The sequence below is a fragment of the Lampetra planeri genome, unplaced genomic scaffold (genome assembly GCF_965212315.1).
Source record: "Lampetra planeri unplaced genomic scaffold, kcLamPlan1.2.h2 scaffold_624, whole genome shotgun sequence".
Taxonomy (NCBI): Eukaryota; Metazoa; Chordata; class Hyperoartia; order Petromyzontiformes; family Petromyzontidae; genus Lampetra; species Lampetra planeri.
Window position 1 is genome coordinate 9290 of NW_027615447.1, and position 13694 is coordinate 22983.

Here is a 13694-nt window from a genome sequence, read left to right on the forward strand (position 1 = left end):
CAATGCCGTCAGCTGGGTTCACGACGACATTCCTCGTGACTGCGAGTGAACCAACGGAGTCGTGATATTGGGCATTGGCAGCAATTGCGTAAGTTTTGTTCACGACATTTCTCGTGACTCCAGGGCGAATTCGGAGGGTTGTGATATGAGGCATTGGTAGCAATTGCGTAAGTTTTGTTCACGACATTTCTCGTGACTCCAGGGCGAATTCGGAGGGTTGTGATATGAGGCATTGGTAGCAATTGCGTAAGTTTTGTTCACGACATTTCTCGTGACTCCAGGGCGAATTCGGAGGGTTGTGATATGAGGCATTGGCAGCAATTGCGTAAGTTTTGTTCACGACATTTCTCGTGACTCCAGGGCGAATTCGGAGGGTTGTGATATGAGGCATTGGTAGCAATTGCATAAGTTTTGTTCACGACATTTCTCGTGACTCCAGGGCGAATTCAGAGGGTTGTGATATAGGGCATTGGTAGCAATTGCATAAGTTTTGTTCACGACATTTCTCGTGACTCCAGGGCGAATTCGGAGGGTTGTGATATGAGGCATTGGTAGCAATTCCGTAAGTTTTGTTCACGACATTTCTCGTGACTCCAGGGCGAATTCGGAGGGTTGTGATATGAGGCATTGGCAGCAATTCCGTAAGTTTTGTTCACGACATTTCTCGTGACTCCAGGGCGAATTCAGAGGGTTGTGATATGAGGCATTGGTAGCAATTGCATAAGTTTTGTTCACGACATTTCTCGTGACTCCAGGGCGAATTCGGAGGGTTGTGATATGAGGCATTGGCAGCAATTGCGTAAGTTTTGTTCACGATATTTCTCGTGACTCCAGGGCGAATTCGGAGGGTTGTGATATGAGGCATTGGTAGCAATTGCGTAAGTTTTGTTCACGACATTTCTCGTGACTCCAGAGCGAATTCAGAGGCTTGTGATACGAGGCATTGGCAGCAATTGCGTAAGTTTTGTTCACGATATTTCTCGTGACTCCAGAGCGAATTCAGAGGGTTGTGATATGAGTTCTGGTCCTTTAGGGGCCGTCCATAAATGACGTCACGCGATTTTGTACGATTTTTGACGCCCCCCCCCCAACCCTTCGTCACACGGCGTCACAAAAAGTCAGACCCCCCCCCCTCCTCAAATATGACGTCTCAAAGCTGCCCCCCCCAAAAAAAAAACATGCTTCTCAGTTTCAAGGACAATGCATATATTATCATAGTATTTTTTTTGCAATTTGACTACAAGTATTGTGGTGAATGCAGACATGAATCCTTGTAAAAAGGCTTCAGTTTTGTTGACAGAAAAAAGGGGAAAAACCCCTATTATTAAATTTTGGTACTGGCAAAGGAGGTCTAATGATGATGCTTCAAATCGCTTTAAACTATTGTCATTGTAGTGCGTATTAAATGTGGCGCTGCACTCTGATGTTGTAGGAGAAAACATTTCTTAAAAAGTCTATTTAAGTAAGTAGAACGTGTTGTCTATATTTATTTAAAGGTGCGCATTTTGATGTGACGTCACATTTGTCACCCACCCCCCCTCGTCACACATCGTCACAAATGTCTGATCGTGACGTCATTTATGGACGGCCCCTTACCCTGCAGGTTCTGTTCGTTTCGTGGCTTCTACAGACATTGGCATTGGGATCTACGGATGAAACGCGCGCCTTACAAATGTACATTATTCTTGTTGTTGCTGAGTCGACCTAGGGGAGGCCCACGACTGGTTCGGATATTCGTCACCGATGTTGGCCGTGAGCAGGAATCGAACTCGGATCGCCGGCTTCGTAGCGCAGCGCGCTAACCACGACACTGGCATTCCCCATCACAAACGTGTACACACACACACAAAACAAAGATCCCCCGTATAGCCTTAACAGACTGTTGGGGCAAGTGCTGTTAGCGAGCACCTATGAAGGCCAGCACGGCACACGAGGGAGGTGGGTAGCCAGCACCACGCCCGACCGCCTTTGTCTCCCCAGTGGCGATGTTTTACGCACCGCACCAGGTACTCATTAGAGGCTGAGTTGACCTAGGCGAGGCCCAGGACCGGCTCAAATAATCGTCACCGGTGTTGGCCGTGAGCGGGAATCGAACTTGGGTCGCCAGGTTCGTAGCGCAGTGCGCTAACCGCTACACCACCGCTCCCCACACACGCGCACACACACACACACGTATGTACAAAACACTTTACGTACAATACTTTGATATGGACACCGGACGCACCACACCACAGCCAGTCCTCGTAGAACCGACTGCACTTGAACTCGGTCATCAATGGCTCGCCGCATCCAATTCGCCTCTCACGACCGCTGTGGCTTTTGCTACGAGACCAGTGCGGGGGGGGGTGGGAAGGGAGGGTGTTTGAGTTTGGAGGGGAGCGGGCATGTAACCCATCACACAACCACCTCCATCAGCAGACAACCTCGCCCAGCTGTTCACACACCGGCTCGTCTTCGCGCACGACCCCGCTCTTAACCCCCCGCCCTGAACTGAACTCGAACCCGAAACCCTCTAAACACGAACCGCCCCCATCCATCATAGACGACGGCGCGCGGAGTGCGGAGAGAGGGGGCAACGGTGGCGGTGGCTGCGAGGCCGCATGCCTCGCCGCGACCTTTACGACGCTTTGGCCCCCGGCTGCCACCGTCGCGACGGGGAAAAGGCCGTTTCGATTTTTAACACGCGCAGACACGTGCCTCAAAACGAAAAAAACACTGCTGGGGCAAGTACTGTTAGCGAGCACCTATGAAGGCCGGCACGGCACACGAGAGGTTGGGTGGGTGGCCAGCACCACGCCCGGCCGCCTTTGTCTACCCAGTGGCGATGTTTACACACCGTGCCAGGTACTGATCTGAGGCCCAGTCGACCTAGGGTGAGGTCCAGAACCTGTTTCAGATGCTCGGTCACTGGCGTTTGTGGCCGTGAGCGGAAATTGAACTCGGGTGGCCGGGTTCGTGGTGTGGCACACGCGGGAACGAGCCCAGAATTGCTGCCTCGTACGTCAGTCCACGCGCCAGCAAGACGGAACTTCCGAGCGACGAATCTCTACGCGGCAACAACAACAACAAAAATAAAAAATAAACAACCTGAACTTGTAAAAGTTCTACAGCTCGTGGCCACGGCTTTATTGATACGCCACGGCTCTTCCTCTGCTTGGCTCGTTATTTTTATTTAAATTAATTGTTTAACTATTTATTTGGCGTCGCTCGTTCCTAGGCACCACGCCCCCCCCCCCCCCCGCCGTTCGCAGCGCAGTATTAAAATAGACAAATATAAACAGAATACATCCTTGAGTGTAAGCGAGCGTGGCTCTAGGAAGACCGCACATTTGGCTCCGAATCCTCTATCAACATTCATCGAGGCCACAGGCATTTTGGGTGGTGTGGTGGGAGGGGGGGGGTAGTGGTGTGGTGGGAGGGGGGGGGTAGTGGTGTGGTGGGAGGGGGGTAGTGGAGGGGGGAGAGTGGGGGGTAGTGGGGGGGGGAGAGTGGGGGGGGGGAGTGGGGAGGGGCTCTCTCCAGCAGCAGCCGCGGTTCGACCAACCGCCCGAGTCGATCGCAGCTTTTCGAACCGTTCCCCTCCAAGTGACGGAGACGGTCACCGCAGCAGCAGCGCTTGTGCCAGGCTAGGTGCACTTTTGAACGCCACGTGTGTGTATGGGTTGACTCGGCTGCGGTGACCGCACAACCGGCACACGCACACCCACTGTGCCAGAGGATGGCACATATTGGTTTTCGAACGCACGCACGCACACACGCACGCACACACACGCACACTCGACACGCCCCCTGCCCAGAGTTTCGCTGCTGCTGCCCCCGCCCCTCCGCGACGTTGCGGCCTCTTCAAACGGACGTCGAGCGTCGTCGTCGTCGTCACCGGCGGCAGGGACGCGGTGCCGGCGGCAGTGCCGGTGCCGGCGGCGCTACTGGGTGATGCAGCTGTCCCCCACGTCCTGGGCGCAGCGGTCGGCGACCACCGCCCTCAGCGCCTCCACGTCGGCACGCAGGCGGCACGCCCGGCTCCTCGTCGCGGCCCACGCGCCCGCACCGGTCGCCCGCGACGATGCCTCCTCCGCGGACGTCACCGCCGGCCCCGCTGCCGCCCCCGCACGCGACACACGAAGACAAAAAAGAGACAAAGATCCCCCGTGTAGCCTTAACAGACCGTAGGGGCAGGTGCTGTTAGCGAGCACCTGTAAAGGCCGGCACGGCACACGAGGGGGTGGGTGGCCAACACCACGCCCGGCCGCCTTTGTCTCCCCGGTGGCGATGTCTACACATCGCACCAGGTACTCATTTAAGGCTGAGTCGACCTAGGGTAGGCCCAGGACCGGTTCAGATAATCGCCACTGGTGTTGGCCGTGAGCGGGAATCGAACCCGGGTCGCCAGGTTCATAGTGCAGAGCGCTAACCGCGACACCACCGCTCCCCACTACATACACGCACAGACACACACAGACAGACGCACACACAGGCAGATGCACACACACACAGGCAGACGCACAGACACAGACAGACACACACACACAGACAGACACACAGAAACAAAAGACAAAGATCCCCCGTGTAACCTAACAGACTGTAGGAGCAAGCGCTGTTAGCGAGTAGCAACTATGAAGGCCGGCACGGCACACGAGGAGTGGGTGGCCAGCACCACGCCCGGCCGTCTTTGTCTCCCCGGTGGCGATGCTTTAGACACCGTCACCGGGTAATCGTCTGAGGCCGAGTCGACCTAGCGGAGGCCCAGGACCGGTTCAGATAATCGTCACCGGCGTTGACCGTGAGCGGGAATCGAACCCGGGACCCCGGGACCCCGGGTCCGTAGCGCAGCGCGCCGCTAACCGCTGCACCACCGCTCACACGCCGCCATCGTCGTCAGCCGTGGTCAATCCGCTGCTGGCCTGGACCAGAGGTCGCAAACGGGTTTTGATTCCTTACCCGTACCCGGTCGCACCAGGGTCGCAAACGGGTACCCGTACCCTACCCGATACCCGGCTACCCGTACCCGGCCGGGTATCGGGTAGGGTACAGGTACGGATACCCCATTGCGACCTCTGGGATGAAGCCATGTTGCAGGCGCGGGTGGGTTGATTCTAGGAACTTGAATTGTGAGAAGAGACAAGACGTTGGGAAATGAGTGACAAACGGTGACTCACCAGTGACTCACGCCCTACCCGTACCCGTACCCGGCCGCACCAGGGTCGCAAACGGGTACCCGTACCCGTACCCAGCCGGGTACGGGTAGCCGGGTATCGGGTAGGGTACGGGTATCGGGTACCCGGTTGCGACCTCTGGCCTGGACCTTCCTCGGTGCCGGTCGCCCACGACGCCACCTCCATCGCCACTCATGGCGCCGCGGCCGCCACCACGGAGACAAAGACCCCCCCCTGCTCTCAGCCGTACCAGCAACCTGTCCCCCCCTACTCCCCACGCTCCGCACCTCCGATTGGCGCTCTCTCCCCGCGTGCCCTCACACGCACTCACCGTGCAGGCCCAGCAGCTGGGACAGGTCGGGCTGGCGACCCTGCGCGTGGGCGGCCATCACGTCGCACAGCACGCGCATCTCTCGCTGCGCCGCGCACAGCTCCGTCACGACCTCCGCCACGACCTCCCCCGGGCCCTCATCCCCAGGGCCCTCGTCCCCAGGGCCCGCGGCCCCAGGGCCCGCGGCCCCCTCGAGGCGCTCCTGCAGCTCCAGGCAGCGGGAGAACAGCCCCTCCTTCTCGGCCGTCAGCTGTGGAGCCGAGGTCACGTGGGGTGGCGGGGAGGGCAGGGGAGGGGGGGCGGTACACGGGGAGGTGAGGGCACGAGGTTACGGAGATACGTAGACTCGGGGGGGGGGGGGGTACGCCACGGAGACACCCACGGGGGGGTCACGGGGACAACACGGGGGGGGTCATGGGGACACACATGGGGGGGGTTGGGGGGAGACATGGGGACACAGCGCTGCTTGGTTGCCCTATTCAATTTGGCCTTAGCCCCCCACACAAATCAGCCTGCCCCCCCTCCATCCCCCTCCGCCCCCCGACAACTCACCCCAAAAACCCATCATTAACTAATGATGACCCCCGACCCCACTTCCCACGAACCCTGCCGTCACTTACCCCCCCCCCCCCCGAACGGCCCCCCGCGGTGTGTGCGCTCACCCCCTTGACGGCGACAAGCAGCTCGTGGACTCTGGCGTCGCGCTCCTCGGCCTGCAGCCGCAGGGCGTGGTGCTCGCGCGCCGCACCGCCCGCCCGCTCCCGCTCCACCGCCTCCTGCTCGGCGCGCTGCTGCGCCAGCGCGTCCAGGCGCCGCTGCTGGTTCTCCATTATCTGGGGGGCGGTGGGGGGCACGGGGGGGGGGGCATTGAGACGTGGGGGGGGGGGGGCATCGCCACCTCGGCTACAGCTGCCCTGTGCCACTGCACAGGCAGCTGTCAGGGGGGGCATGGGTCACGGGGGACACGGGGGACATGGAGACACGGGGACACGGGGGACATGGAGACACGGGGGGCATGGAGACACGGGGGCATGGAGACAAGGGGACACGGGGACATGGAGACACAGGGGACATGGAGACAAGGGGACACGGGGGGCATGGAGACAAGGGGACACGGGGACATGGAGACACAGGGGACATGGAGACAAGGGGACACGGGGACATGGAGACACAGGGGACATGGAGACAAGGGGACACGGGGGGCATGGAGACACAGGGGACATGGAGACAAGGGGACACGGGGGGCATGGAGACACGGGGACACGGGGACATGGAGACACAGGGGACATGGAGACAAGCGGACACGGGGACATGGAGACACAGGGGACATGGAGACACGGGGGGCATGGAGACACGGGGGGCATGGAGACAAGGGGACACGGGGGGCATGGAGACACAGGGGACATGGAGACAAGGGGACACGGGGGGGCATGGAGACACAGGGGACATGGAGACAAGGGGACACGGGAGGCATGGAGACACAGGGGACATGGAGACAAGGGGACACGGGGACATGGAGACACGGGGGGCATGGAGACAAGGGGACACGGGGGGCATGGAGACACAGGGGACATGGAGACAAGGGGACACGGGGGGCATGGAGACACAGGGGACATGGAGACAAGGGGACACGGGGACATGGAGACACGGGGGGCATGGAGACACGGGGGGCATGGAGACACGGGGGGCATGGAGACACGGGGACATGGAGACACGGGGGGCATGGAGACAAGGGGACACGGGGGGCATGGAGACACAGGGGACATGGAGACAAGGGGACACGGGGGGCATGGAGACACAGGGGACATGGAGACAAGGGGACACGGGGACATGGAGACACGGGGGGCATGGAGACAAGGGGACACGGGGGGCATGGAGACACGGGGGGCATGGAGACAAGGGGACACGGGGACATGGAGACACAGGGGACATGGAGACACGGGGGGCATGGAGACAAGGGGACACGGGGACATGGAGACACGGGGGACATGGAGACAAGGGGACACGGGGGGCATGGAGACACAGGGGACATGGAGACAAGGGGACACGGGGGGCATGGAGACACGGGGGGGACACGGGGGGCATGGAGACACAGGGGACATAGAGACAAGGGGACACGGGGACATGGAGACACAGGGGGGACACGGGGGGCATGGAGACACAGGGGACATGGAGACACAGGGGGGGACATGGGGGGCATGGAGACACGGGGGGGACACGGGGGACATGGAGACACAGGGGACATGGAGACAAGGGGACACGGGGACATGGAGACACAGGGGGGACACGGGGGGCATGGAGACACAGGGGACATGGAGACACACAGGGAGACTGGAGGATGCCACAATGGGGATGTAACACACGAGGGGAACGAGACGCCCCTCTACAATGTGCTTGGGTGCAGTCCACACCAGACTGTTGCCTGCATCCAAGTCGGGCCACACGGTGGGGAAGGAGGGTTTAATGGCTTCATCTCGCGTGTTACAACGGGAGGGAATACCCCCCCCCCCCCCCACACAAAGCCCTCGTGTTTTGGTGGTACATGTTGTTTGTCGTTTATTGTGAAAATTCCGTCACAGTTCCGATGATCACTGTTTCATTGTTTTATTTTGGTGATTTCGAAAAGTTTACTGGTTTGGCCACGCTTGTTTGTTGTAGTACGGAGTAAGACTGATGGCCTTAATCTAAGTTGTCTTGTGGTTGTTGTTGTTGTTTGACTTGCATCCCACTGGGATTTTTGCACACAGCGTTGGTGTACGGTGCTTTTTCTGCAATATTTTGCTGTCTTTTCTTGGATTTTCTGTTTGCACTCAGTCACATAGTCACTTTAAGATGTTTTCTTGTTCATGTTTTTGTTTCTGTTTGTTGCGGTTGCACCCGATTCAAGAGCCGAATGGCTCACAGGGCTACACCTAATAAATGACCTTGAAGCTTTGGTACGCTCCACCCCACGTCGTCCGCTGCAGTGCGGGTCACGCCACTGTGCATGAAGAGGCGGGGGAAGGGGGAGGCGGTGGGGGCGGTGGGAGGGTTCACCTTGCGTGCGCGATCACAGTCGTCGCGCAGCCGCTGGTTGTCGCGCTGCAGGGACTCGAGGCCCAGCACGGGCAGCCGGGCGCCATCCGACAGGCAGCGCTCCACCTTCTGCTGCAGCCTGGCGCCGAAGGGGGGGGGGGGGGAGGGGGGGGGCACACGGGGTGATAAGTGACGAGTCCTCAGGATAGGCGAGTAGAGCGCAGGGCAGCTTGAGGGGTACGCGTGCCGGGCCGTGGGAACGCGGCGAAGGCGAGCGGTGCAGAGGGGCGAGTGATATACACGACGGGTGAGGTGAGCGGTACGTGGGGGGGGGGAGGGGGGGGGGGTACACGGAGCAGGCGAGGGATACACAGGGTAGGGGAGTGGTGCACGTGCCGTGCGTTACACAGCGCTGGGTGTATGTCCATTCGCCTGTCCGCCCCTCTCTTTGTCTCTCTGTTCGTTCCGTTCAATCGCCCCCGCCCGTCGCTTACGTCTGCACGGTGGCCACGAGCTCCTGCTCCCGGTGTCGGAGCGAGCGCAGCTCCCCGTCGCTCTCCGCCAAGCGCCGCTCGCCCTCCGCCTCCCGCTCCCGCAGCGCGCGCTCCATCTCCGCGGCGCGTCCCTCCAGCTCCGCCTGCCTCTGCACTAACGCCGCCTGCGCCTCCCTGTCCGGCGGACAGAGGGGACAGACGGACGGGCAAGGGGGTCGGACAGACGGAACGATGGACAGACGGAGGATCGGACCAACAGACGGACGGGCCGACGGATACATCGACCGACCGAGGGTCGGACGGGCGACAGCTGGAGAAATGGAGAGAGGGTCGGACAGACAGGTGGACCAAGAGGGCTCACCCCAGAGGAAACTAATCGACACTCGGCTAACAAGTTTTACTCGGCGACAAAAAAAACCAGCAGCCAAAGTGCAAATCCTCGGTGGCCAAGACGATGACGTTGTGGAGCGACGCGTCGCGCGTCAGTGATGATGACGTCATCGGGCGACTCGTCACGCGTTGACGATGACGTCATCGGGCGGCACGTCGCGCGTCATTGACGATGACGTCATCGGGCGGCACGTCGCGGTGACGTCACCACGGCCACCAGGGCCCTACCTGTCCAGCAGGGAGTCCCTCTCGCGGAGGCGGCTGTCTCTCTCGCGGAGCTGGGCCTGGAGCTCCGCCGTGGAGCCCTCCAGCTGGGCGGCTCGCGCCTCCGCTTGCTCCAGCTGCAGGCAGCAGGAAGAACACGGAGCGGGGGAGTCAGAGTGTGTTGCGGGGTCTTTAACTTTCCGCTGCAAGCGCAGCAGATGGGTGAGCGTGTAGTAGCATTTGTAGTTTTTATATTTTTTCACGGTTTATACGCAGCACAGCTGTTTAAACCAGGGCCGCCTCGTTACGTTGACAGCGGTGCCGGCTGCAGTGGTGGTCGTGACGACAGAACCCGGGGGCCGTGCGTTGACTGACCGCGTCGACCGGCAGACGCATCACCCCCAAGCTCCTCGCACACTCTGCCAACTTGCTGCGTTTTATCCGCCCGGCGCTCCACTCGTCCCCCCACAAACACACACACACACATGGCCCCCCCACTCCCCCCGCCCCCCCCCCACGCCCCCCGCCGCCCCCCGCCCCCCACTGCTCCTCACGCCGCCCACTGCCCCCCACGCCCCCTACCACTGCCCCCCCCCCACCCCCACTGCCCCCCACACCCCCCCACTGCCCCACACTGCCCCACACCCCCCCCCATGCCCCCCCGCCCAACCGTGACCTTGAGGCGGAGGGCCTGGTGGTGCTCCAGGGTGGGCAGGTCGGCCAGGTAGGTCTCCAGGCTCTCGACGCGCCGTGCGCGCTCCGCCCTCGCCTCCGCCTCGCGCTCCACGCGCTTGCGCATGGAGCTCAGCTGCTTGTCCCTGTGTCTCAGCTACCCCGGAAGAGACAGAGAGACGGAGAGACACAGACAGAGAAAGAGACACAGAGAGAGAGACACACACAGACAGAGAGACGGAGAGACACAGACAGAGAGAGAGACACAGAGAGAGAGACACACACAGACAGAGAGACGGAGAGACACAGACAGAGAGAGAGACACAGAGAGAGAGAGACGCCGTTGCCACGCGCGGTGCGCAGTTGTGCGGTGTGCTCTGTTAGCGCGGCGTGTGCGGTGTGTGTCCGTTGCACGCGGTGCATGCCGGCGCACGCGACGAGCGCAAGAGGGCGCCGCGTAGCGCCGTGCTCCTCGCAGGGCGAGCGGGGGCCTCTACCCCTCGCCCCCTCCCCCCCATCCCCCCCGCGGGCCCCCACCTTCTCCTCTACCCTGGCGAGGCTCTCGGCGTGCTGGCGCGCCCCCTGGCTCGCCGCCTCGCCCGCCGCTCGCGCCCGCAGCTCGGCGTCGGCGAGCCGGCGCTCCAGCTCCCCGCGCTCCGCCGCCAGCGCCCCGGCTCGCTCCGACAGCTGCGCCCGCAGGGAAGCGCTCTCCAGCTGGGACTCCTGCTGGGGCGGCGAGGTCACAGGGTCACGGGGGTCAATCCGATGAGCCGCGAAGCTCTTTTTCCAGTCGGGGACGAGTCGGAACGTTACAACAACACGACAGGAGGAGCGTGGCGCCGGGTTCCTGGGGCCCCCACCACCTTACCTGAAGGTGCAGCGAGAGGGCGGCTTGGTCCAGCCAGCCGGGGCGTGCGGACGGCGGGGGCAGCACCAGCGCCTGGAGACGCGCCTCCGTCTCCTGCACTCGCCGCTGCAGCAGCAGCAGCTGCTGCTTCTGCCTGGACGCGCGGAGAGGGATATACGTGAAGGAACAGACGCACACGGGCACGCAGACGCACAGACGCGCGGACGCACGGACACACAGACAGAGGGCCTTGGCAAGGTAAGATAAAAGGTAAAAACAACGAGCCTACCTTTATCCTACCTTTTACCTTACCACAATACAATCACTCTACCTTCTTGGTTCTTTCGGTAAAGTCACGTAGAAGGGAAGTAATAAAATAATAAAAATAAAACATAATGAAATAATTCTCACGACGTTTTGGCCACCTCAGGTGAAGAACATGTCTGTCGATAAGACAGACAGAGTCGATAAGACAGAGTCTGTCTTATCGACAGACCTGTTCTTCACCTGAGGACGGCTGCTTGCGTTGTGGCCGAAACGTCGTGAGAATTATTTTATTATGTTTTATTATTGTATTACTTCCCTTCTACGTGACTTTACCGTAAGAACCAAGAAGATGAATCCCTGCAGTCACGAAAGCTTTAAATCGAAATTGAATCACTCTACCCTTACCTTTTACCTTTAGCAAGGTAAGGTAAAAGGTCAAAAGCAACGAGCCTACCTTTACCCTACCTTTTACCCTTACCCCATACAAATTACCCGATTACAGGGTAATTCCTGGGGTACTACTACACATGAAAAAGGTTTGCAACAGGTAAATGCTAGGTAGAGTGCTCCATTCATATAGAATACTCTCGATGATTCCAATTTTAAATGGAGGCCACGGACTGCGCCATGGAGCTTTTAGCGAGCGGTAAACAAGGTAATTCTTCTGCGCTACCTTTACCCTACCCGTTACCTTACCCCTTGGCATGTCGACACCTTTACCTTTACCCTTTTACCGGTAAAAAGGGTAAATTACCTTACCTTGCCGAGGCCTACACAGACACATGGAAACGCAGGCTGACAGACATGAAGTTTTGTAGCTTGGCCACCTTCTGTTAACCCCGACGCTAGCAATTCCCACAAGGCCACGGGGCTTTGGAGTGGGCATCATACGCGGGCACGGAGTGTGGGTAAAACGACGCGGCCCACGGCACCTGAGTCTGTCCCGTGACCTCATCCTGCCAGCGGAGAGCCTTCCACAAGTGCACCTAGCCTGGCGCTGCGGTGACGTCACCGCCGCTTAGTGGCATACAACGGCCGCTGCTGTTATTGTATGTTTGAGTGCACGAGTGCGCGTACGAGTGTGCGCTTGTGTGTGTAGCGGCGCCACGCACCCGGCCACCCGGGTTCGATTCCCGCTCACGGCAAACACCGGTGACGATTATCTGAACCGGTGCTGGGCCTCCCCTAGGTCGACTCGGCCTCAAATGAGTACCTGCTGCGGTGCGTAAACATCGCCACTGGGGAGACAAAGGCGGTGAGGTGTGGTGCTGGCCACCCACCCCCTCCGTGTGCTGTTCCGGCCTTCATAGGTGCTCACTAACAGACCCTTGCCCCAACAGTCTGCTAAGGCCATACGGGGGATCTTTTTGTCTTCATTTACAAGCACAACGTATGTACGTACGCATATGCGCGTGTACGTATGTGTGTGCGTGTCTATGCATGTGCGCGCGTGTGTATGTGCATGTGCTCACGGGTACGGGTAGGCTGTGAGTCACTGGTGAGTAACCGTTTGTCACTCATTTCGGGTAGGGTACGGGTAGGGAACGGGTACCCGTACCCGGTCGGGTACGGGTACCCGGTCGGGTACGGGTACCCGTTTGCGACCCTGGTGCGGCCGGGTACGGGTACGGATAAGGAATCAAAACCCGTTTGCGACCTCTGCTGGGGCGCACGCACGCACGCACGCACGCCGGCACGAGGCTGCACGGACGGGTGGGCAGCTCACTTCTCGATGGCCAGGTCCTTCTCCTGCAGGAGGGTCTCCTTCATCTTGAGCAGAGCGTCCCACTTGGCGAGCGCCGACAGGGGGAGACCCGGGTACGCGTCCTGCTGTCGGGCCGAACCATTCATCAGCTGCGTACGGGAGGAGGGGGGGGGCGGAGCGGGGCGGGACGGCGAGGATTGACAAAGTTATATTAAAACAACGCGCTTCGCTTTTCCAGCAGCGTCCTGCCAAGTTTTCGCGGGAGGTGGTAGAGGTCGATCGGGGGGGGGGGCGGGGGGGTGGTAGGGGCGATGATTTGCTACGCGCGTTCCCGGAGAGATTTTTCAAATCTCTTTCCGTGACGCTGGCGAGCGAGCGAGCGGGCGGGCGATGGTCACCTCCTGCGAGCGTCGCCGCCGGTCCCCTTAGACGCCGCGCCGGACATCGAAGGGGGCGCCGTCGATTCAGATGAATAATTATTCGACCTGGGGGGGCCGGGGTGTTGGTGGCTCAGCGGTGGAGTGAGCGGTTCGCGATCGGAAGGTCGCGAGGTCAAATCCTGGTTGGGGGTCGGGGGTGGGGCTGGGTGGTGGTGGTGGGGGGGGTTGACTCAGCC

General features: G+C 60.2%; 1 protein-coding gene across 2 annotated transcripts; it reads right to left on the reverse strand.

Annotated features, from left to right (window-relative positions):
• Positions 1 to 3486: 3486 nt before the first annotated feature.
• LOC144741629 (centrosomal protein of 85 kDa-like) lies at positions 3487 to 13226 on the reverse strand. 2 transcript variants are annotated; one of them, XM_078624132.1, is made up of 10 exons: positions 13100 to 13226; positions 11128 to 11260; positions 10797 to 10982; positions 10264 to 10416; positions 9612 to 9724; positions 8994 to 9167; positions 8521 to 8638; positions 6147 to 6317; positions 5485 to 5734; positions 3487 to 4096 (listed from the first exon to the last, which is right to left on the reverse strand). In XM_078624132.1, exons 1-10 carry the CDS (start codon positions 13222 to 13224, stop codon positions 3924 to 3926), a joined length of 1596 nt encoding a protein of 531 aa, XP_078480258.1. In that variant the 5' UTR covers positions 13225 to 13226; the 3' UTR covers positions 3487 to 3923. The 2 variants fall into 2 exon arrangements, with proteins under 2 accessions (XP_078480258.1, XP_078480257.1); XM_078624131.1 differs by having other exon boundaries at positions 10797 to 10985.
• Positions 13227 to 13694: the final 468 nt, after the last annotated feature.

Bases quoted from the DNA above. Each gene is read 5' to 3' on its own strand.
- LOC144741629 (XM_078624131.1), bottom strand. From the start codon at position 13,224: ATGAATGGTTCGGCCCGACAGCAGGACGCGTACCCGGGTCTCCCCCTG. The intron at 6,318-8,520 runs GTGAACCCTCCC...ACCGCCCCCCAG, and splicing joins ACTGTGATCGCGCACGCAAG to ATAATGGAGAACCAGCAGCG. The intron at 4,097-5,484 runs GTGAGTGCGTGT...CGGGGGCGGCAG, and splicing joins CCAGCTGCTGGGCCTGCACG to CGGGGCCGGCGGTGACGTCC.